This window comes from Pipra filicauda, unplaced genomic scaffold, assembly GCF_003945595.2.
Source record: "Pipra filicauda isolate LSUMZ 115617 unplaced genomic scaffold, ASM394559v2 scaffold96_size2947999_pilon, whole genome shotgun sequence".
NCBI classification, from domain to species: domain Eukaryota; kingdom Metazoa; phylum Chordata; class Aves; order Passeriformes; family Pipridae; genus Pipra; species Pipra filicauda.
The window spans coordinates 514,415-539,610 of NW_024105164.1; the positions used below are offsets into that span (position 1 = coordinate 514,415).

General features: G+C 41.4%; 1 protein-coding gene across 2 annotated transcripts; it reads right to left on the reverse strand.

The window, feature by feature from the left end:
• Positions 1–3,364: 3,364 nt before the first annotated feature.
• On the reverse strand, positions 3,365–23,847 carry ZNF488 (zinc finger protein 488). Of its 2 annotated transcripts, none has more exons than XM_027717777.2 (4): positions 23,739–23,847; positions 10,850–11,072; positions 6,779–7,007; positions 3,365–4,849 (listed from the first exon to the last, which is right to left on the reverse strand). In XM_027717777.2, the coding sequence occupies exons 2-4, from the start codon at positions 11,063–11,065 to the stop codon at positions 3,681–3,683; spliced, it is 1,614 nt and encodes a 537-aa protein (XP_027573578.2). In that variant the 5' UTR covers positions 11,066–11,072; positions 23,739–23,847; the 3' UTR covers positions 3,365–3,680. The 2 variants fall into 2 exon arrangements, with proteins under 2 accessions (XP_027573578.2, XP_039233847.1); XM_039377913.1 differs by lacking the exon at positions 23,739–23,847 and adding an exon at positions 23,111–23,220.
• Between the last annotated feature and the right edge of the window lie 1,349 nt (positions 23,848–25,196).

Below are 25,196 nucleotides of genomic sequence, written 5' to 3' on the forward strand. Positions count from 1 at the left end.
TGCTGTAAGGTCACAGTACTTCACCGGGATAGAATGCAGCCCTTCATGAATTCCTTAAGTCCCTTCATTTCTTCACAAACCGCCTGCTCTAGTGGAGTCCTTTCCTTCCAGCAGGATTTCATCTGCACCAATTTAAATTTTCAGACTTCTAGACATAAGGGGAAATAAGCTTCCAGCATGACTCAATTATAGGAAGTTTGTTTTTCTTTGTCTCGTTAGGCTTCCCTCTGCCTGTGCAATACTTGGTTCACTCAGCTTTAATATGAATATTTTCATTTAAAGACATAAAATCTGCAAAAATTTTGGACAAGCCCCCTGGCTTATGTAACCCAGCTTAGATGAGACACTCAGTTAAACTTGAGACACATAAAAGACATTCACCATGCCTGCACAAGGAGCTTTACACACGAGCTCATTTAACACGTAGCAAGTTCTGCTTCTGTTGGCATCTATGTGGGTTTGCCCTGATATCAGCACAGATGCAGCAGGCAACAAGATGTCATATTGGTTAGTTGTGTGTGGTAAATAAGTCTTAGTCCACAAAGCACTTCTGCCCAGAATAAGAAGCAATCTGTTCACTCAATTTTTATGCCAATGGCCACCTCCAAAGGAACAAGGGTAATATTGCACACAGTTGCCTACAGTGTGATTCCCATGTTACAAGAGGAAAACCCTCAATCTTTACATGCCAGGACCAAACTGCACTGCTGCTGCCACTGGAGGAGGTGAGCAAAGTACCAGAAATAAAGCTGATTAAAAACCTCTCCTCTTCATTTTTACCTTTTGAATCAGCTCTGCCATTTTTCCTAACTGGTTCCCTTGCCTTTCTGTGCACAGAAGGCATTCATAGATTGCTTGTCATCACAGTATGTAAGTTGCTGTGGCTGAGATATGCCCACAAGGACACTGGAAAGAGTTCTTACACTTTTTTTTTCCTAGAGAAAACAAATCAGTGACATAAAGGAAAGCTATATCTCTCCCCGTAACCTTGCTGCTTGCTTAAGCCTCATACCATAAGCAGAGCGAAGAATTTTGATTACTGTTGAGCACTCTAAGGAGGTAGGTCTAACACACCATCAGAAGGTTTTGAGATTTAGCAGCTGTTTATCAGTGGTTGATTTTCCACACTTTCTCCAGATCAGCTGTACCAACACAAAATCAGTGAAACCATGTAACCAGTTACATTTGGTAGTGCTTCATTCTGATGTAAATAATACACCAGGTGTAATACACTGGAAAAACAGGCCCTTGGAGCAGGGTAATATTGAAGTGATGCGCCAAAATAATACTGGGGAGCACTATACAGCTGGACCCATCTTTTTCCAGAAGAAATCTGAAGCTAGGTTTCTAACCATTAAACTGTCAAGAAAACATGGCATCTTTCAGTAAGTACAGAGGAGAACATTTTGCAGCAATGGTACCAAAAAATCTTTAGTCTTATTTATACTGGACCGGTCTGATCTTAAATAATTAATGTAAATCAGAAGTAGCAACATGGACTTATTCTGGATTTACACTGGAATAAATGAGATCACAATCTGGCCTAAACTACTAATGGGAAATATAGCCCTGACCACAGATTACACCATGCAGTTACACCATGGAGTCCTTCATTACACTTTATGGACACTGACTTCACAGTAAAGTGGTTGGCACTCAGGTAAAACCAGATGGAGTGAAATTTGGTCCATTAAACCTTGCCATAAATACATTCCTTACACAGTAAATGTTATTGGACACAAAGTAGAGATGGAAAGATTAAGAGGAAACCACATCATCCCCCCCCCCTACTCAATGCAAGGTTGTTCCCTGTGCTCCATGTTTCAAAGTCTTTGTTTGTTTTGGTTTTTAATGACTCCAGTGAAAGAGATTCCACCACTGACCTTGGAAAGCTGTGTTATAATCCAACTCAAAGGCATAATGTAACACTTTTATCTCTTTATGTTGCAAAAATGTTGGCCTGCAATAAGTCAAATGTTTACATCAACAGGAAACAACCATGTATTAATGTTCAACAGCAAAGCATTGGGAAGAATACAATCTCATGACTTACAGAAATCTCCCAAGAGGTGACAATGAGTGTAATATGTTGGTTCCAACTGACAGCCTAAGACTCTCAGGCTCTCTTTTATTGCTCAGATGTGTTTATGTGCTGACACTTGCATTATCAGACTAGGCATTGTCATGGGAACTCAAAATTCTGTCCAGTGTGCAGCAGACAAACACTGGAGTACATCATCAGTATGGTGGAACATAAAGAGAATATTGCAATGTCCTTTAGTCTTAGCTGGAAAATGAGTGGTTTCTGATCATTGTCTGGAAGCGAGTAATAGCCCTTGATGAACCAGATGAGGCTCAGAGACAGGCCACAAAAACACCAGACAACCTGAAAAAATTCTATGCAAGAGAGAGAGAAATTATTGCTTCAGGAACACATTGTCATAAGCTATCAAGAGCAAGCCCCTAAATGGATTTAAAAAGTAATGAAAGGCTAATTAGCTGGGCTGCAGTAACAATAGACAATGCTTCTTCCCACCCAGGGCAGTATAAACTCATCTGCTTCTGAAACTCAGCAAAGCTCAAATCTCATGGAGAGGCAATAGAAAGAATTTGGCACTTTCTTTTTAAAAAAGCTGGAGTTGGCCCACATATAAACCAGAGGATAGACAAGCTCATCTAATGCAATAAAATTCATGTATGCCTGCGTCATTTTGTGAAGGCCATTCATATTCTACCTGTTAGCAAAACAGAGCCTATCATCCACCATTAGTGTGCAGATTCTATCTATCAGTATCTAATTGTAACTCAAATACCCTAGTTGCTTCCTTTGGTATATCCAAAACCTGAAAACCACAGGCTAAACTCTACCCCCATCAGATCTGTATGCCTGCTAAAGTCACACAGACCTTGCAAGCACATCTCAGGGTAGAATTTTTGCTTCCTGTCTGTCTACACAATAATGTTGACAACAGGTCACATTATAATACAGATCCAGGCTGATTTGACTTTGTAAAAGATATTTCAAAAGCAGCAGAGCCTAGAACAGAACTCAGATATGCTGCTTTATAAGTCACATCCTCTTTGGCAGTCTGCTGGTCAGTTGTTGACGATCACAGATTTCAGACAGTCTTAACTTCAGGTTCCTTTCAAAGCCAAGGAGATAGGGAGATATAAGTTTTTAGCTCACAAATATGGTAAGAGAGCTGATTCAGCTAACATAAAGGAGTAAGAGTCCACCAACACTGCTAGAAATAGTAATTTCTCTTAGCATATAAGCTCTGATTTTTTTAGTGCTCAAAGGTTCCTCATTCAATTAGGTGGTTGTTACTACATTGTACTACACAGACACCAGCAAATCAAATATAAGCAAAGAAAACTGTGTCTGCAAAACTATAATTTTGTTCCCTACTCTGCAAAGTAACACTGCATGCACATTCATTTCACTATTTTATTTCCTCAAAAATAAGTTGACAAGGGCTAGGTTGAGTTTTCAAAACTTACAAGCCACTCATATTCTTGTAAACATTTTATAATTTTTTTGCAAAGCATCTATTATAAATTATTGTAAACAGTGATTTCCTGTAAGAAATTAATGTAAACCCAAAAAGTATATAAGTGAACAATGATTCCCTTCTTTATACAACCTGCCCAGTCCCTTGGTGACATCTGTCTGCACAGCTCTAATTATGAGAAGTCATGTGTCGGGATAAATGATGGCGTTCTCGGAAGTACTCATGACAAATGGGACATGTTAGCTTCTCCTCTCGTCTCCTCTTGCACTGGGATTCAGTTGAGGAGTATTCTTTTTTGTGATGTGACCGCATGTGGAAGACTAAATCGGATGTCATGCGAAAGGACAGGTTGCATTTGGCACACCAGTTCTGGGCAGCCACTCCAAAGGATGTGAAGGTGGGGGGAAGAAGAGTCAAGGAAGAGGAGGAGGAGGAAGAAGAAGTGGTGGTTGTGTTTTGTAACTGTCCTCCTGCTTGTTTGGGCCACGGTTCTGAGGTATATGGGAAAACATTGCTCCGAGTGATGCTTGCCTGCAGCATCTGAGCATTACACAAATCACTGACAAAGAACTTGGAATTGAGAAGAGTGCTGCAGCACATGATGTCTGTGGTGGCAATGAAGCCAGACAGCTCCCCCAGGCTCTTTGCTGACTCACTCACGGGATGAGAAGAATTTATTGCAGCTCTTTCTGTTAGACGCTTACTGGGTTTGCTGAAAGCACTTTTCTGTTCTCCTCGAGCTCTGGTGGGCCAAACAAAGGAGAATGCACTACCAGAGGAGTTCACCAACACTTCCTTTGATACCTGCTCTTTACCACCTGGGACCGTGCCATCCTCCTGCTCTGGCTCCTTCAGTTTCTCATGCCTCAGCTTCTCCTTCATCCTCCTGACCTCAGTGAAAGCACTCTGCTTCTGCTCTAAAACATCCTTCCTAGCTGACTGCCTCCCTGAACTAAGCTTCCAGAAAGAACCAGCCAATGCATGCTCTCCTCCAACCTCTTCCTTGCCCCCACAGTTACGTTCCTCAGTCAAATTATTGGTTTTCTCCAACAACACTGTTTTCCTGCTCCTGTTGTTCTCAGCCTCTTCAGATTTTGCTCTCCTTTCTCCAACAAGACCATGTGCATCATCTTTACAAGCTGCCATTTTGACTTCTAGATCCCTTGCCAGACTGTGGAAATTTGTGGTCTGCTCAGCTAAGTTGCTCTTTTCAGTCTTAGGGTTCTGGAAGTTTCTCCACAGCAGGGCACTCTTCTCTGGGACACAGAGGAAACGGACATGGGATAGGTAGGAATGCTCACATTTAAAGACTCGGTCGCATTCTTGGCATCTCAACTCTGCAGAAACAGACAACAAATGATGAGTTTTGCAAAGGCAGAATCGTGGATGGATGCAGATACCGACCCTGTCATTGACACAAACAAAAAAATCAGAAACACCCCTTGTGTCATACAAGATAACACATGGTAAAGTTAATGCCAGTGCAGAATCAGGTCCCTTTCTGCTATACAAAATGGTTCCCTCTTATTTGCCTTCATGTGCTACTTGCAGAAATGCTTTCATTTAGACTCTCAAGCCAAGACTGTATTACATAAAATGTAATTATATTACATAAAATTAAATAAAATGGCCAGTACACAGTGACCTGGATAAAATCATATAGACTTTATGATGATTTGAAGTCTGAACCCAGATTTGGGTCTACATTTCTAAACTAAGTCATTGGCTTTAATACAGGACGAATGTTAAACTCTGTATATCCAAGCAATAATGTGTTTTAGACCTGGATTCAAAGATTTTGACACGAGCCTCTATTTTTAGGATATTCTGGAAGTTTAATACCATTCACAAATCATCTGACCTTAGCCTAAAGCCTTTACTCATGCTCATTTGGCAAGCTGTTATATGCCTTAAGGTACAGCCGTCTGTGGCACAGAAAATAATGTTCAAAGTGAAACAATGCCAGTGATGTGCAGGAGGAATGGGGAACACTGTTTCCTTCTGACCTTCAGACCTACTGCATCTCGGGTTCACTGGGAGGATTGATTGCCATGAACAGATGATACATAATTCAGCAACCAAGACACATACGGTACAACTTAACCTTTGCAAACTATATCCATGCTATGTTATTTCACAACACACAGCAATTTTTAAATGCAAATGATGCCAGACAGCACCTGAGGCCTCGGCTACATAGGAAAGTTCATAGATTGGTTAGGTAGTACCACAAATTCCTAATTTTGGGCTCAGCGTAGCTCAGATCACTTTCCAAATTACAGAAACTGAACTTTCTGTAAGAAAATAAGGCTGCTGTATTGGGTGGAACATTACATCTGCTAGTTTAAAGTTTCTTGTGCAGATAACACTTTTCCCTGGTGAATCCAAAGGGCTGACAGTGTGTGTCTATGCAGAAGCTAACAGAATACACTAAAACCAGCTAGAATTATTTAGTGAGTTCCTGCTATGAATGTGTCTGTATTAATTTAATATTAATTTACAGAAAAGCACATTATCATATAAATTTGCCAATTCATACCTTTACCAGCCTACACATTACTAACCAACCTCTACAAATCAACTACAGGGAATGTAGAAAGGGTTTTGTTCCAATCTAACTAGATAAAGTTTGGAGCAAATGATAGCTGTAGTCAGACTTGGCATGGACCTGACTGATTTTCTTGGTGTCTACGTAATGTAGATGTTTATTTTTTCAACAACTGCCAGGTCAACTTCTTTTGGAGCAACGAATTTTCACCAACATCTTAGAAACAAACTCAAGCCCTTTTCCTCCTTCCCACTGTATCCCACACCAAATAGGCAGACTGCTGTATGCAGTACTGTTGGGTTTATTATGTATTTTTATAGCCCTGGTCATTTAGAAGATTAAAGCTGAACACTGGCCTATACCTGATTCCTCAATGAGCTAAAAAAGGCATATTTCCAATCGATAATTTAGACTTTTAGGATTCCAAGTTAGTCAGGTGCACTGGTTTCCATTACATAGCTCAAAAATTTCTGCATGAATCCCTAGTGCACCATCCTCTGCTAGAAAGCAGAATGAAAATGGCATTGAGAACTGCAAATTTGTTCTTGCACTATGCCTCCAGTTCAATCCCCAAAGCAGAAGGTCTCTTCTCTTAGCTGACCAGCTAAGGATTTAGACAGGTTTTATTTCACTTATTACAAAACAACTGCATACTAAAGAAGTTGTAGATTCACTTTCTGCCCTCAGTGATCCCTGCAGTCAGCAACTTGGTACTTACCATTCTGGGGACTCTGAGGTTTTATCTCATTGAAACCCAAGAGGCTGGAAAGCTCCTCATCATACCAGACAAGCAATTCCTCGTTTTTATTGATTTTCCTGGTGGAGCGATAATATAACTGGCTGTTTTCTAAGTAAGCTTCCAAGTTCTGCTCCTTGCTATTGGCAGCTGCTTGTACAAGTCTCATCCAAGGCAGTCCTGTGGGACTGTGCACAGACGTAACGTCTACCTGTGAGACAGGACACATAAAAGGGAAGTTACAGGTCTTGAGAGTCAGAGTAAGATTTCCATCACATTCAAGAACAAAGCCTGTTTTCTGCCTTATATTGAGCAAATATGACAAAGCTGTGAGCCCGATACACACACCCATGTCAGCAAATCCAAAGTCATCATAGGGAAAAGGCTTCCCCTATGTGAATGCTAAGAACTCTGGGAATACAGCTGCATGGGAAAGAGAAGGAGACACCAATGTTCATGTGCAACATCTCATGGCAATGCCATGGTATGTTGGTCAGTCTCTGGCCCACTCATGGCAAGGATGATGTTCTCTGTCCTTTGCAGGTTATCTCATGAGACAGTGCCAGGTGTGGATCACAGAGGTACAGAAGGTGTGATCCTCTGTAAGAAGGGGTCTCAGTCTCATGGGAAAATGGGATACCAGTCAGGGTGCTGTGGCCTGGGGGGATGAGAGATGTGCAGACCCCTGGATCAATGCAGTGAGAGACTGGAAATGAACACACACTCTTGGCAGGTGCATGTGGAGTTTTTCACTGACATAAGAGGATATGGATCAGGAGGTATAAGAATAACCCTCGGTTATTTGATTCAACATCCCAAGTAGATAACATCTGCATATCTGTTTGGCTAGATTACATAAAACATAGATTTTATTAAATATAACCAAGAAGCACTTATATGATCTCTTTCCTTTTTAAGAAACAAAATTAGATATTCCTATTCTTACCTTTGATAAATAATTAAATTCATTTCAAGGTATCTAAACAGATAAAACCTCATCAGATCAGTATTCTTCATTAAATAATTTCTTAGGTTGTAAGGTCAGGCACTAAAAAGTCTAAAAAATAATATTAAGTCTGCTATTTAAAGTTCTCTTCCGTGTGTATATTAAAGTGTAGTCCTCAGTCACATATAAACCTTTATCCACAGGACTCCTGAGTCATTTAGTCACAGGCTGACTATGCTCTGGACATAATATAACTACAAAACATTTGGCTTGGTCTTCCTCTTTCAGTGTGACTCCCATCTTAGTTTATTACACTGAATAGGGACTGATTTATTTCTTTATAGGTTTTTCCTTGCTGTTTACCACAGCAGATCTATGCCCTCTGCAGTATTTGAAAGATGGGGAAGATTTTCATAGCTTGAAGGCTGAAACACAGGGCGGTCAAGGGCAGCATTTACATGCATAAAAAGCCTCAACTAATTTTTGAAGCATTAAGTCATTGTTTAGAAAGGAAAAAGTTTGAAAATGAAAAATGTCTAATGACAAGTATGATCTAAATTTCACCCCAAGCAATGTATAGCTCTTTGTTTTCCACTAATTGCAGGGCAGCCACTCACTGGTGTTTGGTATCAAAAACAGTATTTTGGCTAATTATTTCTCTAGTTTTAACTGACTATTCCCTACCATGAAAAGTACGATCACATTAGTAGCTTGGATACAAGAATGAAACATTAAGGGACCATTAGGATGAGAGTTAATTAGTATAAGGGAGAAAATAAATTAGAATGGCCTGTAACTGGTTCTCTCTAAATGCCACAGTAATTAACAATGATTGAGAAATACAAGTGTCTGACAGCGACACAAGAACACCCACACACAGTGGTTGTAACTAATAGCTATGACAGAGGCTGTCATATTTTAGTTGCTGTGTTACAGAAATACTGAGCAGCCACCCAGCGCTCTAAGCAAAGTCAAAGGGAGCACAGCTTCTCCAGGAACCAGGAGTCCAGGGAAAGAGCTAAGTGAGCCTAAAGAAGGTGTGGAGGAGTACCAGACAGAAGATCTGGGTGCTGCCAAATAGAAGCACACACCAGCATTAGTTTTTCCATGTGTTTAGAGTCACTATAATAAACCCAGCAAGTCCACCCTGTTCTGGAGATGGCAATCCCTCAGATGAATCCTTTGCACCCATATAGGAGGAAAGGGCTTCACAGCCCAACAGGCTCAATCATAGCTGGGCTATGGAAGCAACGTGGCTTCCTCGGGAGAGACTGGAGGAGAAGGGAGAGAATATGACTCTTCCTTAAAACCCACAAGAAGTTGTAAGGGGTAGAGGAACTCAGCTGGAAAGAACTACCTGTGCCAAGGGTTGCCAAGGCATTTGCTTTGCCCAAGTGCATAAATTGGGCCAAGGAGTTCAAATTAAGGTCTCCAAGTGGATGAGAGAAAAATTATGGAGTTCCCTTTTGGTCTAAACAAAAAAGCCGAAGATGAGGAACCATTGTTAGAAATAATATTCCCAAATTCTTGCCAAATTATTCCTGTGTGTATTCTGTTTGTACTATAGCCAGCAGAGCAAAACCCATTTCTTGTTCTGCATTTCAGTGCCATGATAACAACAAAGTATCATGATTGAATTGTTAATTAATTGACTACACAGAGTTAGGAGCTTAACAGTAGTTCCTGATTTCTGGAAGGTTTACTTTTAATTATGAGTAGTTAACAGGATATGGGACTACCGATTGCATCTAAAACAGCTACTTGCACAGAATTCCATGCATTTACTGCCAAAAGACAGAGATCTGAGCCAACTCAGGCATCCAATTTCATTGCTGCATAGCAATTACTTAGCTCAAGTGTAGAAAAACACTAAAGCCATCTCTCCAGAGGGCTCTTCCAATGTAGAAACCCTTTGAGGCTCTTTCTTGAGTCTACAGTAATTCAAAACTCCCAGGAGAAATACTGACATATTCCATAAATAAAGCCTCATTTCAGGACAGGTTTCTCTCCAAAGAGTTCGTCGATCTCCTGGAGTGCTAATAACACTGTCCAAGAAAGCAAACTTGTGCCAGACTCAAAACAGTCAGATAAACCCTGAAGCCTTTTACTCTCTTTCTTACTCTGTTTAAAGCAGAAGTGTAAAACAGGTATATCCCAACAACTGTATCTTCCATATTATACACACACACTGGGACTTCTCTCCTCCAGAGCAGAGAACTCTTAAGTGAACCTGGATCTCTCCCAGATCCATCCATGCCATGGAATGTGGGAAATTGGCTTTCCTCACACCATAAAACACTACCTCTCCATCTTCATCTAGACCAATGGTGACTGAAAGGCACTCCAAGACCCAGAAAGCCAGGGTAACAGGCCAGCACGAAATATGCATTGTTCAAATGAAAATGTTATGATAAACAGTGGCTACGAAACAAAAAAATTTTGGTAATTAAAGTTAGAAAGTTAACGCTCCATCACAATCCTGGGGTTTCTGCCTTCTCTACAGTGATTGAGAAGTGTAGCTCTAAAACAGACATATGTATCTAAGGTAACTTTAGGAGGTCCATGTACTAACAGCAGTGAGTTGTGGCTGCCTGAAGATTGTGTGGACTAGTTGCTCAACTGCCCTGGTGATTTCACTTTTATGGATAACTGAGCAAACTGTGTTAGCACTTGCTTGGATCTGTCAATAAATGCTGTGAATCCACCACCTGCATGAATCAGTGCAATGCCACAGTTTTCCTTCTCTGTTCTCACGGGGTTGTCACACCTGATAAATATCCTTTGTCCTGTGTAAGGATGAAACCAGACCGTGAGGTTTCTAAACTATTTGTCCCTCTCCCCTCCTAGTCCACACCAGTGCTGAAGCAGATCATCAATCGTCAGCCTAGAAGTGGAACTTCGTATTCTTCCTGCAAAGGAAACAGTTTTCACTGAGGTCCCTCTAATCTACAGCTCATAAATCAGAAATGCATTGACTACTTCTCCCCTCTGAAGGAGCTGTTACTCATACTGAACAAAACAAAAAACCTACCCCTTGCAAAGTTACCTTCTCAGAGATGGTGTAGCTCTTTTTGATACGACTGACATTAAACACTGTTTTCTCATACCTTAAATACATAGTGGATGTTCCGTCTATCAGAACACTTGAGAGCAATAAAAGCTACAGTGTCCAGCAGGGTGTTCTGGAGCATGCATGGTCCAAAAACAACTTCTTCAGGAATGTCTTGTGTGGTATGAACAGTAGCCAATATGTCCGGAAAATGGTGATGCAGAAGCTTGTTGTCACTTGTCCAAAGGAATTTAGGCAAAGATGTAAGTTCCATTATAAACCTATAAAATACACAAAAAAATCACATTTGGAATAGAGATGGAAGTGGAAGGGGGCATCACTACTTACAATACAGAGAGTTCGAAGACTATAGGTGAATTGTAAGAGCATGCCAGGACATTGTTGGTTACAGAATTTAAGCATTACAACATCCAGTTTAGAAAGAGAAAGATTACTTTGCACTAAACCAAAATCCTAGGTTTGTAAACAAGTGAGTTACTCTTCCTGGAATAGGCAGACACTCCAAGAGTTCAACTGTTACTCTCTACAGTCAGAAATAAGACGCTTTGGGAACAGTAAGGAGAATTTTCAGTAAGTAGAACTTGCCATATTCTTGTTCAGCACATTCTCAGATATCCTTCTTAATTATTAATAGTTTGTAGAGGTGTGAAGAAAGGTAGAGAAGGAGAAAGGCAATAAAAAAAGCAAGCACTTTTTGAAATACATTTTTAAAAAGCTGTGCTTTTTTATTTGAGTGCAACATCAGTCTAGTTTCTGGTTAAGCTGACATAAAACTAGAAATAAGTCCCAAGTCTATCCAACCTGAATGCACAAAATCTGTGGAGATGGATGAAAAATATTTTTATATCTCAAAATATGTTATCAGCTGTTGTTGAGAAAATCAAATCAGATTATGACTATTTGCATAGCAACACTTTTAGCACAATGCTAGTAGAAGATGAATTTTCCTGCCCTGAATGTAGAATATTTTTCAGTGCAGAGGCAAGTTCTGCAATACGAGCCACAATCTGTGAACTCAATATGAAGTCAGGAGGCAGGTTTGAGTTATCTGTCATTCTAAGCTTCTTTAGGTTTTTAATAAAGATATTGCCATCTCCAGCTCCCAGCTGGAGGTCATGGAAAACCCCCCATTTATGCCATCAAGAGCTGGATCAGGTCCATTAGGCAGAGAAAATTAAAGAGAACAGCAACAAGCCCTGAAGACGCCTTAGCCTAATAAATACTGAGATAGAAGGGCTGAAAATCTAGTCTAATCTTTCTCACTCTCTGACATCAGAATTGATTTGTTACTCACCGACTCACTACTTAAACTGAAGTGGTATAATGTGCTCAGGAGAGTTCCACTGATTTAACTAAATCAATTTCTAATTCAGTATAGTTAATTCATTATAATTTTTTCCTTGTAGGCAAGGTTTAAGATCTTACCCTAAAAATATTAGAATACATGGTCACATATTCAGTATGTAGTAAACATCTGATGGATGAAGGCCTAAACCAGATGACCAAGGCAAAGAGTGGGATATAACAGGTAAAAAAAAAAAGACTGGATGGCTTGCCAGGGATTAGTCACTAAGAGAAGGATAGACTGGGTTTCTGCTTTCTTTTAATGGTAAGTTTCACTTCCTGGTTTCCCAATCATTTCCTAAAGTTACTACTGGTGTGAAAACAAAATGACAGGATATATGTGTACATTCGTAGAATATATGGAATCTACCTAAATCAATACAATGTATTCATATGTATGTGGTTGCTTCAATTTAAAATATATCAATGAATAAATGGAAACAGTCAAGGCATATTTGTTTAAAATAATACCAAAAATAAAAGTTTCAAACCAATCAGAAATTAAATTTGATATCTAAATAAGTTTAGAAACAAATTGTAACCTGAGCTAGTTTATTTTCTAAAGAATTCACATTCAGGAAATTCCTAATCTCTTCTGACATTATTTTACTTATCCACTTATGACCCTAGAAGGCAACACCTCTTACTAAGATTTCCGTTTCCGTGAAATTCATCTGAATTTTTTCATGTAAACTAAGATAGTGCTGTACCTTGACATACTGTTGTCAATCCAGGGGAACCAGAAAACCGGGGCCCTCAAAATGAAGCTTTCAATGAGGAAGGACACTGGATTTGAGCACACACACTTCTCATTGTAAGAGGATGCATGCTACCTGTGTGCAGTCAGTTTTTTCCTCCAGAAACCTCAGCCCAAGCACATATACGGGGGTTTAAAGAAGCTACACTCCCTCCCAGCCAGCTACTGCTGCTTCCTCCCTTTCTCTATTTCAGCAGCTTTTCAGAGAGTTACCGTAAACCCAACCGTAACAAGAACCATTTCTCCAAAGGCTGAAAACGTGCGGATACCAAGGGAAGCCGTGAGATCGATGTGTAACAGCACCACCTAGTGATCCCTAATGCAATCCGCACCCCAAAGAAAGATTCACCAAGGAGTACGACACGCTCTAGCACCTTCCTGCCAGATAGGTCTGCAACCATCAGCTCGAAAAGCACACCCACAGCCCACACCTCCAACCCTGACATTTCTTCTGAGTTCATTGGCGAAGGTGTCAACAGTTCCCAACAAGGCGTGTGCTGCTTGCCGTGTTGCCCACTACCCTGCCCCAAATCCTGAATACAGATGGGTTTCCACACACCCGAAGGGATGGGCACGCACTAATCCCCTGGACACAGGAGTCTCTTCCTGTCTCATAGGGGAGAGGAAGGAAAGCTTCATTAGGAGCACTGCCCTATGGCAAAGGTAAATGGCCATCGGACAATAAATCAATATTTATTCTCCAGCAAATAAACCAATATGTGCATGTCTTCAGTTCCATTTAATTACCCATATTGATGGGATATGGGAAATGCAGGTTAATATGGATTATCAGATACTTCCTAACATACCTCCTCTATGCACCCCTCAAACTCAGTATGACATTAAAGTTTGTTTTTTTCTAAGTGACTTGTTAACTTAATCTGTGTTCAGAAAAAAAGAAAAAAAAAAATCCCTCAAATCTACAGGCATAAATGCCAAAGACTCAAAGGGCCACTTTAGCAGCTGTGGAAGCACGGAGCTCAACTCCTGCACAGAAGGGCCAACTTTGTGAAAAGTTATGAAAAGGATTACACAGCAAATGGAATTGTTAAGGTCAGCCTTGGGCCAAAAGCTTTCCGCATGGGAAGATCAATCTTTCCAATCATTTGTCGAAGGCACCATCTAGTGACAGATCTCAGTATAACGCAGTGTCGCAAGACAAAGCAACACAGGACATCCCATAGTCCCTGGTGCTGTTGGTGTGTGGTATTGCCGCAGCTGCTGAGCACTCTGTCAGGCATGACTCGTTTCTCTCGTGAGTGGGTCATTCTCTCTGCCACCCCCTGCTCAAACAGGAGGTTAGGTGTCTCCACGGGTACTGGGTTTTATAGGGTCTGGTCACCATTATGTCAGGTAGGGAGAGTAATTTAAATTTACAGTGCTGACTTTTTGAAAAAGCGAAGGGAGGCTGAAGATGTGCTGCTCGTACTCAGAGTGGAGAGTGTGGATACTCAGCAATATTACTAAGAAAAAGGGTGAATCTTTTTTTCTACAGTCTTCAAAGAGCATTAAGAAAGCTCTTCCCTCTGTACCAAGTAGATTTCAGCTTCTGCTACAGAGGCAAGTCCATCAGCTGAGGGACAAGAGCGAGCACACATGACTGTACTACTTTCAGAAATGAGCTGCTACCTCTGCAAAGGATTGTGCTGCATCCTGTGGGCTTTCTGACCTGTCCTCAGAGGTCTCCATTCCAAAGTGGAGATTCATCCACAGGACAATACTGGAACAAGTCTTGCCTCCTGTAAAGGTGAGCAGTGGTAGGGAGTTCTCAGGTAGCTGCAGCCCTTATCCTGGAGAACTGAAATACTGACTTCCTCAAAAGTAGACTGAGTTTTGAAACATGATTTCAGAGGAGAGAAACAAATTTAATTGATTTACTTTCTGAACTCTGATGGAGCCAAGGAAACCAGAACAGATGAGCTGAAGGGAGGTGAGGTAAAAGGACCATGGACAACAGGAATAAGAGGTATAAAACTGTAAAAGCTTTACTGGCATCACAGCAATACTGTGGCTGGAGTGTGGAACTCAGCAGCTCCAGCATAAAAGAGGGTACCCACAGACAACCTAGGTAATGCATTTCTACACTGCAGACTTTTTTAAATTACATTTCAAGATGACTTTTTAATGGCTGTTGCTGTTAAAGAAACTTATCAGTCTGCGTGACACTTTTAAAGAAAGTTTACTAACACAGATTTTACCTTTGTCCCAAGAGTTAGAGGATGGCGGTGTCTGGAAAATGCACACAGAGGTGCCTTTTCAGCAAAGCTCAGGAAAGTTTTGCAGTATCCCAAGTCTAAATCCACATAGTGTTCTTCCCCCAGTAATTCCAGTCAAATACTCATTGACACTTTACAGAAATAAATCTCAACAGAGTATGGGCATGAGGTTGCCCAGGGCCCTAATCAGTTCTGCTCTTTTCAGTCCTGCCACCATTTACTGCAAACCCAGAGACAGCTGTGTGCAAAGTCAGATCCTACTGGTGCCAGAGGGCATCTGCTGGATTCTCAGAGAGGGTCAGCAGGTGTATGACTACACTATGGCACTTGCCAGTGCAGAAGGCAGCTGCATAACAGTCAATGCAACCTCATACCTTGAAAGCACCAACAGGTATCTTAGAAGAGCAGCAAAGCATGCAGCACTCAAAACAGGTGACAGAAATGAGCTAGAACAAAGAAAGACCATGTGTAAGTAGGCAAGAATATAAATCTCAAATACCTCTCAATTTGGATGGAAGTACATGCTTTTCATTTGGTTATAATCTAAAGCAAAAACTTCAGCCACAGCCAAGATGCTTGGGAGTTTTTTTTGCAACTTTCCTTAGTTTTCGGGAACCTCATATTTGAATCTGAATGAGCATTCTACACCAAACCATGAACCCAGTACTTGATCTCTTGTTTAATTACAAATCTGGTCTCAATACAAATCTCACATCTTTGCCAACAGTCTTCATAGTCTAAGGAAAGTCATTAAGAATCTACAAATGGAGTCATAATGAGAAATTGAAAAGGTATACTAGAATGCCTGGCATTTTTCTTTGACAGGCTGAAGTAGGTGAATTGCTCATATTCTTTCCAGGGAGCAAAGAACAGAGAAATTATCATAACAGAGAATCTTCAAGACTTCAGTCAACTGATTACTCTTGTCTTATGTTATTGATTTCTGTAGTTTGGCTACCTCCTCTACGGAGCAGTAATTCTGCTGTGCTTTCACTTCTTACAGACTCACTAGCTGTTTACATATGACTAATTCACTCTTCTACTATGTAGTAAACTTCACAGGACTCTGTTATGGTGAAGGTCATATCTTCAACTCTGTATCATGCAGGCAATGACATGCTTGCCTCAAAGTGCCAATGCTGGGAATGCCATTGCTTCCCAGAGACATGATCCCACCCATACAACATAATCCTGCAATTCTCACTCATGTTCTGCATAAGCAGTTCCTGTCCCTCTGGGCTCACCCACACATGTCTCTGAGAGGGTGAAATAAAATTAATATTTATAGTGCTTTACTAGCACATTAGACTCAGATCACCTTTGGACGATGAGTACTCTCCATATTCTATCTGTCACAGATGTGAATTCTTCATATGGATGAGTTTAGGGACTTGCTGTTTAATGGACTCTTCATCCCCCAGAGAGTATTTGATACACATATACCATGTCCCTGAGTGATGGATTTTGCATCTTGATTTCTGAGAAGTGTGACAGATCTGTCAAAGAACAAGCACCTATAGGCAGGCAACTCCTTATGGATTATGCAATTGTGGATGTTCCATTAAAAAGTACATGAAATAGATGGTGCTCACAGCAAGTGCTCCCAGCCTGCTTGCTTCCAGAGCAGCACATAAATTGTCAGTCATCTTTTGGTTTCCTAAGTGTTCTTCCAAGCTGGAGCTCTGCAGATAGCCGCCTCCTCCTCTCTCCCTATTTCCTAGCACTTGTATATTATACCATTAACTAAATAAGATTACCACTCCTGCCTTCCTGAAAAATGTTTACGTAGCTCACACACCTCACGAGAAAAACATGTTTCTAGAGAGGAAAAGAGAGAAACGAATTTTTAGATCCCTGACCTTCTACTGTATGGCCTTCAGATGTCACTGCAAGCTCTTCTGAAAAATGTCTGGAAATTCCCAAATGTAGAAAGACCAATTTTAGCAAGGACCCACCTACATCCTATTTTCAGAGGATCTGACCCGATTCTCCTTGCCACAGTGATAATGTTGAACTGTGGCATCATTTGGAGCTTCTTGGTGATCACAAAGACACTGGTAGCCTTGCTTAATATTATGATCAACTACGCAAGTGTGAAAGAAACAAAGTAGTTCAGCTCTTCACAATCATAGATGGAAGAAGATAATAAAAACTTTTCTCTTAAATTAACTTGATTTTAAAAAATGTCAGTAGCTTTTTCTATTTTGCCAATACATTCCATTCTAACTGTAGATTAATTTCCATATAGTTATATCACTTTCAAAGTAATTACTGCAGGTGGAAAAGAAAATGGCACGGAAGTTACTAAAAAAAAAAAAAAATTAAAGTATTTAATCCTGGAAAGCATCATCCCAGAGTCTCAGACTTTTTCCAGAACACAGATTAATGTAAAGAGTATACCTCTGCACTTGCAATGTCAACAAAACTGAAAGAAAAAAAAAAAAAAGGTGAAATATTAAATACTGGAACCATCATTTCCTTCACCTTTTAACTTACTCCTTTCTGCTCAGAAGTGTGACGGTATTTTCCCTGAAGTGCATAACCTGTGACTTTGTGCCAATGCACTCCTGTGGCCGCTGCCAAAACTGCCTTTGATTTCAATAGGTCTGTCGGTCTGAGGAATCCACGATCAGACATGCAGTGTCATGCACAATAAACTACAGATAATAAAGGAATTGAGCTGATGCAGACAGAGTGGTTCTGTCTGCAGCATTTATTATTCTCTGTTGTTATAAGGAACTGAGGACTCTTAATGTATGAAGGAAATTTCAAAGGAATCAGAGACGGAAAAGTGAGAAAATCCATCTGCGGGTTTTATACAATCGCTTTTCTTCTGAAGGTTTTCTTCACTTTTTTATTTAAGCTGTGAACTGCAAAGGAGAAGAATCAAAACTAAAACTGAAGGATACTGATGGGAAATCAAAATTTTTCTTTTAAAAGGTAAAATAAGTAATTCCAGAACCCACACAATAAATCCTAAAAGAAATCACAACCTGTTTCCTAAATTAAATTATAAGCTGAGAAGTCCTTTAAAAGCAAGAAAAGTCCAAACAAGTAATTTCTTTTAGCTCACTGCCATGGCAAGACAGAGCTTATGTGCTTCAGCCTGGGTGCAGCACTGGGAGTTGTTTCCTTTTGAGCATGAAGTGGTTTCTTTGTACCTTTAGTGCTGAAAATCCTGCACACATTAAGAAAATTTTACAAACATTCATGTAGAGGACAGGCAGATACATCTATGTGCTGCCATTCCCAGCCTGTTTTGGGATGAACAAAGCCATCTGAGGGTTTGCTACCCATCAAACAGACATTATATCCCAAGCAGAGTATGTAAAGATCTTGGATTATGTTAGAAAGGAAAGAATTGCTCTTGATTTTAAGAAAGAAAACTAGTCATATGTCACTCATTTCTGAGTCTCAAGTTTAGCAACCCATCCATCTTTGAGAAAGAGCCCATAAGACAATATACCTTGAATTTCTAGGCATTGAGTATGCTCTGTCATCCTCACCATTTTATTGGTCACAAATTTGGATGCCAGCAGCGATTCTGCATAAAAGAAAGAGGGCAGCTGATCCAAAGAGGATCCTTGCCTGCCAGTCAGCCATGTCCCATCTATGCATTAAGAACAGCCCAATTAGCATGGATTAAGTAAATGAGATAATGATAATAAAACCTGTGGAAACTTGGTGGCGTGTTTTTTGTTGTGTTGATTTTGTTTGTCTGTTGGTTTGTTTATTTGTTTTGCTGTCCAGGGTTACAACTGGGGCATATTGTGAGTACCTCTCTTCTCAGTTCCTCACAGCTCTTATGTACTGCTCATTTGAACATATGGCATGATTCAGTCATGCTTGCCTGACTAGCTTCCTGAGCTAGGCATCTGGGAAGAAGCAGAAGAAAATACAACAATAAGCATCAAGCAGGAATTTGTTGACTGAAGAAATGAACTGAATCTAAAGACAGAAAAATAAAATTGGGACTGAAGTAGCCTGATGCATGAAAATGATTTTTCCTTGGCATTCCTGGCTTCCTCAGCTTTCTTTCATCATACTTTTCTGTACAGTAGTTGCACAACTCTAATCTGGCAAGCCTCTAAAAATAATGAGTAGAAACAGGGAAACTCACTGCCTGGCGTCCTCTGAAATGATCACGAGGCAGCTCAAGGTAAAAAGCTTGGTGTCTACTTTGAGCTTCCTGAAACTGGGCCCTTTTTGAGGTTTTATTGTGAATCAGAGGCCTCCAGTCTTATGGGTGCTCACCATTTTGTTGTTGTATCGTCATGATGTCTTCAGGGAGCAGTTCTCCAGTTCTTACTATTTTAAGGCTCTATGGTCTTCAGATTGTCTTCTATCATCTGAAATCCCCAGTACATGCAATGTAAGCTGACAGCTCTTGATGAACCATCATTATATCTTGGCTGGATACCCAACCTAGTGAATCATGAAACTGCCAAAGCTTTTTATTATGAACAATCTCTCAAACTTCAGTGGGAGTAATGAAGAAGACAGAGCTAAACTCCCTGCTTGAAAATGAGTAAACACCTCTAACTTCACATGTGCTTTAAGCAAGTCTTGTGACATAGAGGAGCCATTAGGAAGTGCAGATTAAAATAAAAGCCTCCAAGTTTCTTCTTATTTTCTCTGAGGACAGGGAAAGTTGAAGTGGGCTCTCTCCTGATGGGTGGTAGCTGCCCCACAGACACGCAGAGCTGCCTCTCCAAGGTAGATGTGCTTTAAGTCCAAGACCACCACAAGGATGCAATTCCCAGTCCCTACCTGAAGTCCAGGAACAAAATCCCTTAGCCTGAGCATCACAACTAGCCTGATGACAAAATAGATGAGATTTGATGAAGTCCCAGTAGAGTCATGTACTGTAGCCCCCCTGACTTTCAAATGGCAGCTCAGCACCAAACTTCCTTACGTTTTTAGGACTTTCCACATCGAACCCCTATTTCTACTGCCACTGTCTTCCATGGCAGGAAATGTGGTAGGTAGGAAAGGAATGCAATATCCCACATAGCTGGAAGGCCTGGTTAATACTGATTTGTTGGGATGTGTGATGCAACAATCTCTGCATAGTTCTATGCGAAGGTTTCTTTGATTTAGCTGGAGGTTTTCAATCTAGTGGAACACAAACAACAGGTTCATTCAGGGCTCTGTTCCACCTTTCACAGGGCTTAAATACAAGAAATGCAGTGCAGGCACTGGGAGGGCTTTTGATGTTTCAAATTGGACAATGAGCAACAGTAATACCAAGCCGCATCAATTAGAAAGAATAAAATAAGTTTATTTTTTGCAATACCTGTGGTTCAGACAGACTGGGTACATGTTTCAAAAAATGACAGTGTTTCCTTCCAGTTGGGTTGGTCCCAGGGGCAGAATTAGTTCTTCTGTCTGACACTGTAACTGATCTAATGAACCCTGTTGGATGGTACTGGGTTGTACAAATCATTCATAAATCAGGCAATCCACCTGTGGATAAAAAGATGACTACAGCTCTGTAGTCTGCTGGCTTTCAAAGACTTTATTTTTGTGTGAAGGGCTGACTCTTCACTGGACTACAGCTATTCTGTCTAATGGAAGAACAGTACCTTTATCCACCACTTTGCTCTTGTGGTTTCAAGGCCCAAGACCTAAAAAAGAGGGTTTCTGTAGGATAAAGGGAGCATGTTTTAATTCTTCATCCAGTATTAAGGATTATCAGACTGTAAATGTTATGAATTAACATAATTTCACCTCCTTATACACCTGTGTATGCAGTACACTGTATGGATATATTTCAGTTCAGAGCACAAGGTATTTCATATTCCAGGCCTGAACTGTGCTGGTGGTCAACTCGGATATTTGGTCTGGTTTCTGCTCCTGCTGCTCTGGCATTGTTCACTATTCAACAATGGACATAATGCCCCAAAACATCACAGGAAGTCTGAATTTTACAGGGAACAACCAGGAAAGAGCAGAAAGCAAATGTACAAATGCCTCTACTTTTCTCACACACAAAAAAAAGCATACGAACCCCCCACATTTTCAAGCAACAAAGTTATTCCATGAGGAGGGAACAAAGAAGGCAATTATTCATCTGTCACATAGTGTAAGAAAGTTACTTGTCTCACAGATGTGTGTACCTACCCACTTTCAGCAAAATCCTTGTTTGATTCACATAAATAACAGCCCTGACCATAGCAGTTTGTGCTAACACATTTGTTCTCACACAGATCTGTGCATTTGGTCCTTTATTCAGGCATCCATGCAGACAAAACCACCATTCCCTATGCGTAGCCACAGAAAATGAAGGAACAACCAACCAACATGATCTAAACACAAACAGACTGAACCAAAACCAAACAGACTGAAACAAAATGTGTGACTTGTGAAAACAGTCATAAACATTTGTCTTCTCTCTTCATACAATTCCCATTTATGCCTCCTTTTCACAAATCTAAAGAAACTGCATTATCTGGTTGACGTAAAAGATATATTAAGGTATGTCCCTGTTACTATTTTTGGCAGCTCTAGATTTATAAAGAAGTTCTATCTGTTCAAATGTTTCTTTCTGGCAGGAAAGCATATACTTATGGTGTGTAAGCACAGACATATATATACGTAAACACATATATACACGTACATACATTCACGACTACACATACAGCTACAGCTCTTTATTTTTTTGTGATTTTGTATTTAAAGAGAAGTGTTTTAAAACAAAGAGCAGTTACTTTCACATGGTTAATACTGGAAATTTCTTCATCAGTGCTAAGTAACATTAACTTACATTAATCTTATTTACATTAATGCTAAACTAAATACATAATGTCAACTCCAATAACAGCAAGTGATGGAGCTGAAGAACACCATGTAAGCTGAAATTGTGGGAAGCAACACAAACACTACAGTAAAGCCAAGAAACCTTTTAATTTAAAATGATTTTCTAAACTAAAATAGGTCTGACTTAAAATAATTTGTTTTCCAACAAAATACTCTGTTCTTTGACTTGATGTTTATTATTAGCAATTGCATGTAATGTAAGACTGTGCTGCAGGAAAATTATATTAAATAAAGCATAGCACTACAGACATGGAAATATCCATCTATATCATACTAGGATTTAGCAAAGTAATTTCTTATGCAAAATCTTTGGTACAATCTGTAATTCTTACACATAATTTATTTCTGTACTTTGTCATCTGTTCATATTATGTTCAGATAACAGAATCTAAAGTAGTATTTTGACGTTACATTAATATTTCTATGGCTCCAAAGCTATTTTTTTCTATAAGATAATATCTCTACAGAGTTTGATAAGGCACTTCTACTTAGCTTTGAAATACTGGAAAATGCTTAAAATACAAAAAAAAAATGGCTTTCTCAAAGAACAGCTTATGCTTTGGTGTATTTTTACACATTAAAATATAAATTTAATCACTCTATTGCCCAAAGAAATCCCTCTTTCTAATTCCAATCATATTTAGAAATGGTAACAAAAGCTGTCAAGTGCTATATTTTGCATTTTTAAAAGCCAAATATAAGGGATAACTCCTGAGTCACAATTTATTATTAAATTCTGAATTTCATACGTGAGCGCAACTGCTTTTTATTTAAAAGCAAGTATATAAAAACATATAAAACTATTTAAAAATTGTATCTTCCAGCAAGTTTCTATTGACATTTCTTCCAACTAGTAGCTGACGGATCACAGAATAAAATCATTAAAATGTTTCAAACATTTCCAGTGGACTGAATTCCTACAGAAACCTTTTCATGTAAGGATTTGCAAATTTAAAGATCAATGTGACATTTTAAAGTGACAGCAATAACAGCTCCTAACTTACTTAACCACTAAAAAATTCTACTACATGAATATCCATGATATAAGGCTATCCATGGGACATGGATAGCCTTATATTAGACACGAATAGAGAATAACAATGTAAACTATTCCAAAGAAGTTCATCAATTTCTTAAAAGCAATTAGATCCTAAGCAAATACCTAAAACAGCCACGATGCTCTGATGACCTGTCGAAGTTGGAAGGCTGAGGAGAGCTGTAACCAATAAAAAGAGCAACTGATGCTCGAGAGGTCTCGGCGAGAGAAGAGGAGCCGGGAGGGAGAAAAAGGACTACTGCCGGCGGGTTTGCCAGGGCGGATCCGCCTTATCCCCCCCCGCCTCCGCATCGCCCCCCGGCAGCCCGGGGACGGTACCCGCCGCTCGGGGGACTCTCCTCGGGGCCCCTCGCTGCCGCACTGAAGCGGGCGGTGACAAGGTCGGGGTTAGGCACAAGTCACAAGGGACACCCCCGTGCCCTCGCCTGCTCCCCGGCAAGCCCCCTCCCCAGGGCAACCGCCCTCCCCGGGGCAGCCCGGCCCCGGGCACGGCAGGTCCCGGCGGTGCGGCAGCGCCCGGGCTGCTGGGGGACCCCCGGAGCGCTCCGACCGCTCCGGCCCCGACCCACCGCCCGCCCCCGCTCCGGGAGCGTAGCGCTCCGGCCCCGGGGCTGCGCAGCCCGGGCGGGCGGGACGGCGCGGCCGCCGCTCCGCCGAGCTCTGCCCGCGCTCTTCCGGCGGCAGGGGCCGCCCCGAGCCCCCCGCCCGGACCCTCTGCCCCGGCCCCGCTCACCTGGGGGTCCCGCTGCAGGCTGCCCGCGGACAGGGGCTCTGCGGCGCTGGGGTCCCCGCCGTACCCCTTCCCCTCTCCCAGGATCCCGCTACGGCCAAGTCCCCGCGGAGCCCTCACCTCACCTCACCCCACCGGCGGGGCCGCCCGGCCCCCCAAGAGCTGCGCCGGCAGCCCCCCGCCGCCGCACCGCCCAGCACGGCACCCTCCTCCCCCGCCGCGGCTCCCCGCCCAGAGCAGACCCCGGGAAACGCCTACCGCAGCGCCTGCCCCCGACCCCCGCCGGCAGCCAGGCGTCCCCCCTCCCTCGGGACCCGCTGCCACTCCCGCCCGGGGGGTCCCGCAGCCCTTGCCGACGCAGAAGCCATCCCCGAGCGGCTGCAGACCGCAGCGAGGGAGAGTTTGAAGGTGGACGGGATTTCCCCTTGTAACGGTACCATAAAACGAGGAGTTTCTTTTAAACTTGGGGGGAAAAACACACACACACACCCCTCAAATAAACAAACCAAAGTCATCTTCAAAGCCTCCTTCCCAGTTGTCCTTTAGAGCATCTTACAACACTTATCAACACAATGCTCTCTTGGGAGCTGCAGGTATTGACAAGAACGGCTTAACATGAAAATTACTGTTTCATAGAAAGTACTCGCAGGATAAAAATTAGGACTTTGAGGTATGAAACGATTTGTGGCACAGCTGGTATGTAAAATAAAACCATCAAACGTCTTGTCATAATCAAATATTCCCTATATCTGGACTAGCCACATTGCTTTTGAAAGATGTCGTTCCATATAAATGCCTTTAACGCCTGGTAGAAAATTTTTATGAACATGTTGACAAATGAAATAACTCGGGTTATTTGATTAGTGTCCATGTAATCTGAACATGGGATTGTATCGGGAAAAGAAACGTCAACACTTTAATGCTTTTGAAAGGATGGATTTTCGCTGCAATTAAAGAGTAATCTTATACCAATAAAAAGAGCGAATCACTCTCGCCGTGTTCTGTGATACAGGCATTAAAGAGGATGGAGTCAAGAGTTCCCTTTTAAAATTGAACACTGGCCGAACGAACGACACTATTAAGGACAGTGGGGGTTTGGTAGCTGCCCCACCGAACTGGGAGGTTCCGCATCCTACCGCCCTCCCAGGAACGGGGCGGTGTGCCGGTGGCGTCTCCTAATAATTCGTGGGAAACACTTGCTGATTTGGGGTGCAGGCGACAGGAAACCGGGATGGACAATTCCCACTGAACTTCATATCACAAGAGGTTATATTTTTGCAGACTTTATGCAAATAGCGACAGAAGGCGTAAGAAGGGACAATTAGACATTGCCACCTGCCTTACGGAGCTTGAACCTGTGTGAGACAGTGAGGTAACCTGTGCCCCAGGCAGGGTAAGATCCGCACCTTACGGTCAGCTTCGCAGGTGCTTGGTCTGATCTTCCGTCGAGCAAGACCCCAG

Excerpts from the sequence above, each read along its gene's own strand:
- ZNF488 (XM_027717777.2), bottom strand. The coding sequence starts at position 11,065 with ATGGAACTTACATCTTTGCCTAAATTCCTTTGGACAAGTGACAACAAG. Across the intron at positions 7,008-10,849 it reads ACATCCACTATGTATTTAAG|GTAGACGTTACGTCTGTGCA; the intron begins GTATGAGAAAAC and ends CCTGTCTCACAG. Across the intron at positions 4,850-6,778 it reads ACCTCAGAGTCCCCAGAATG|AGTTGAGATGCCAAGAATGC; the intron begins GTAAGTACCAAG and ends CTGTTTCTGCAG.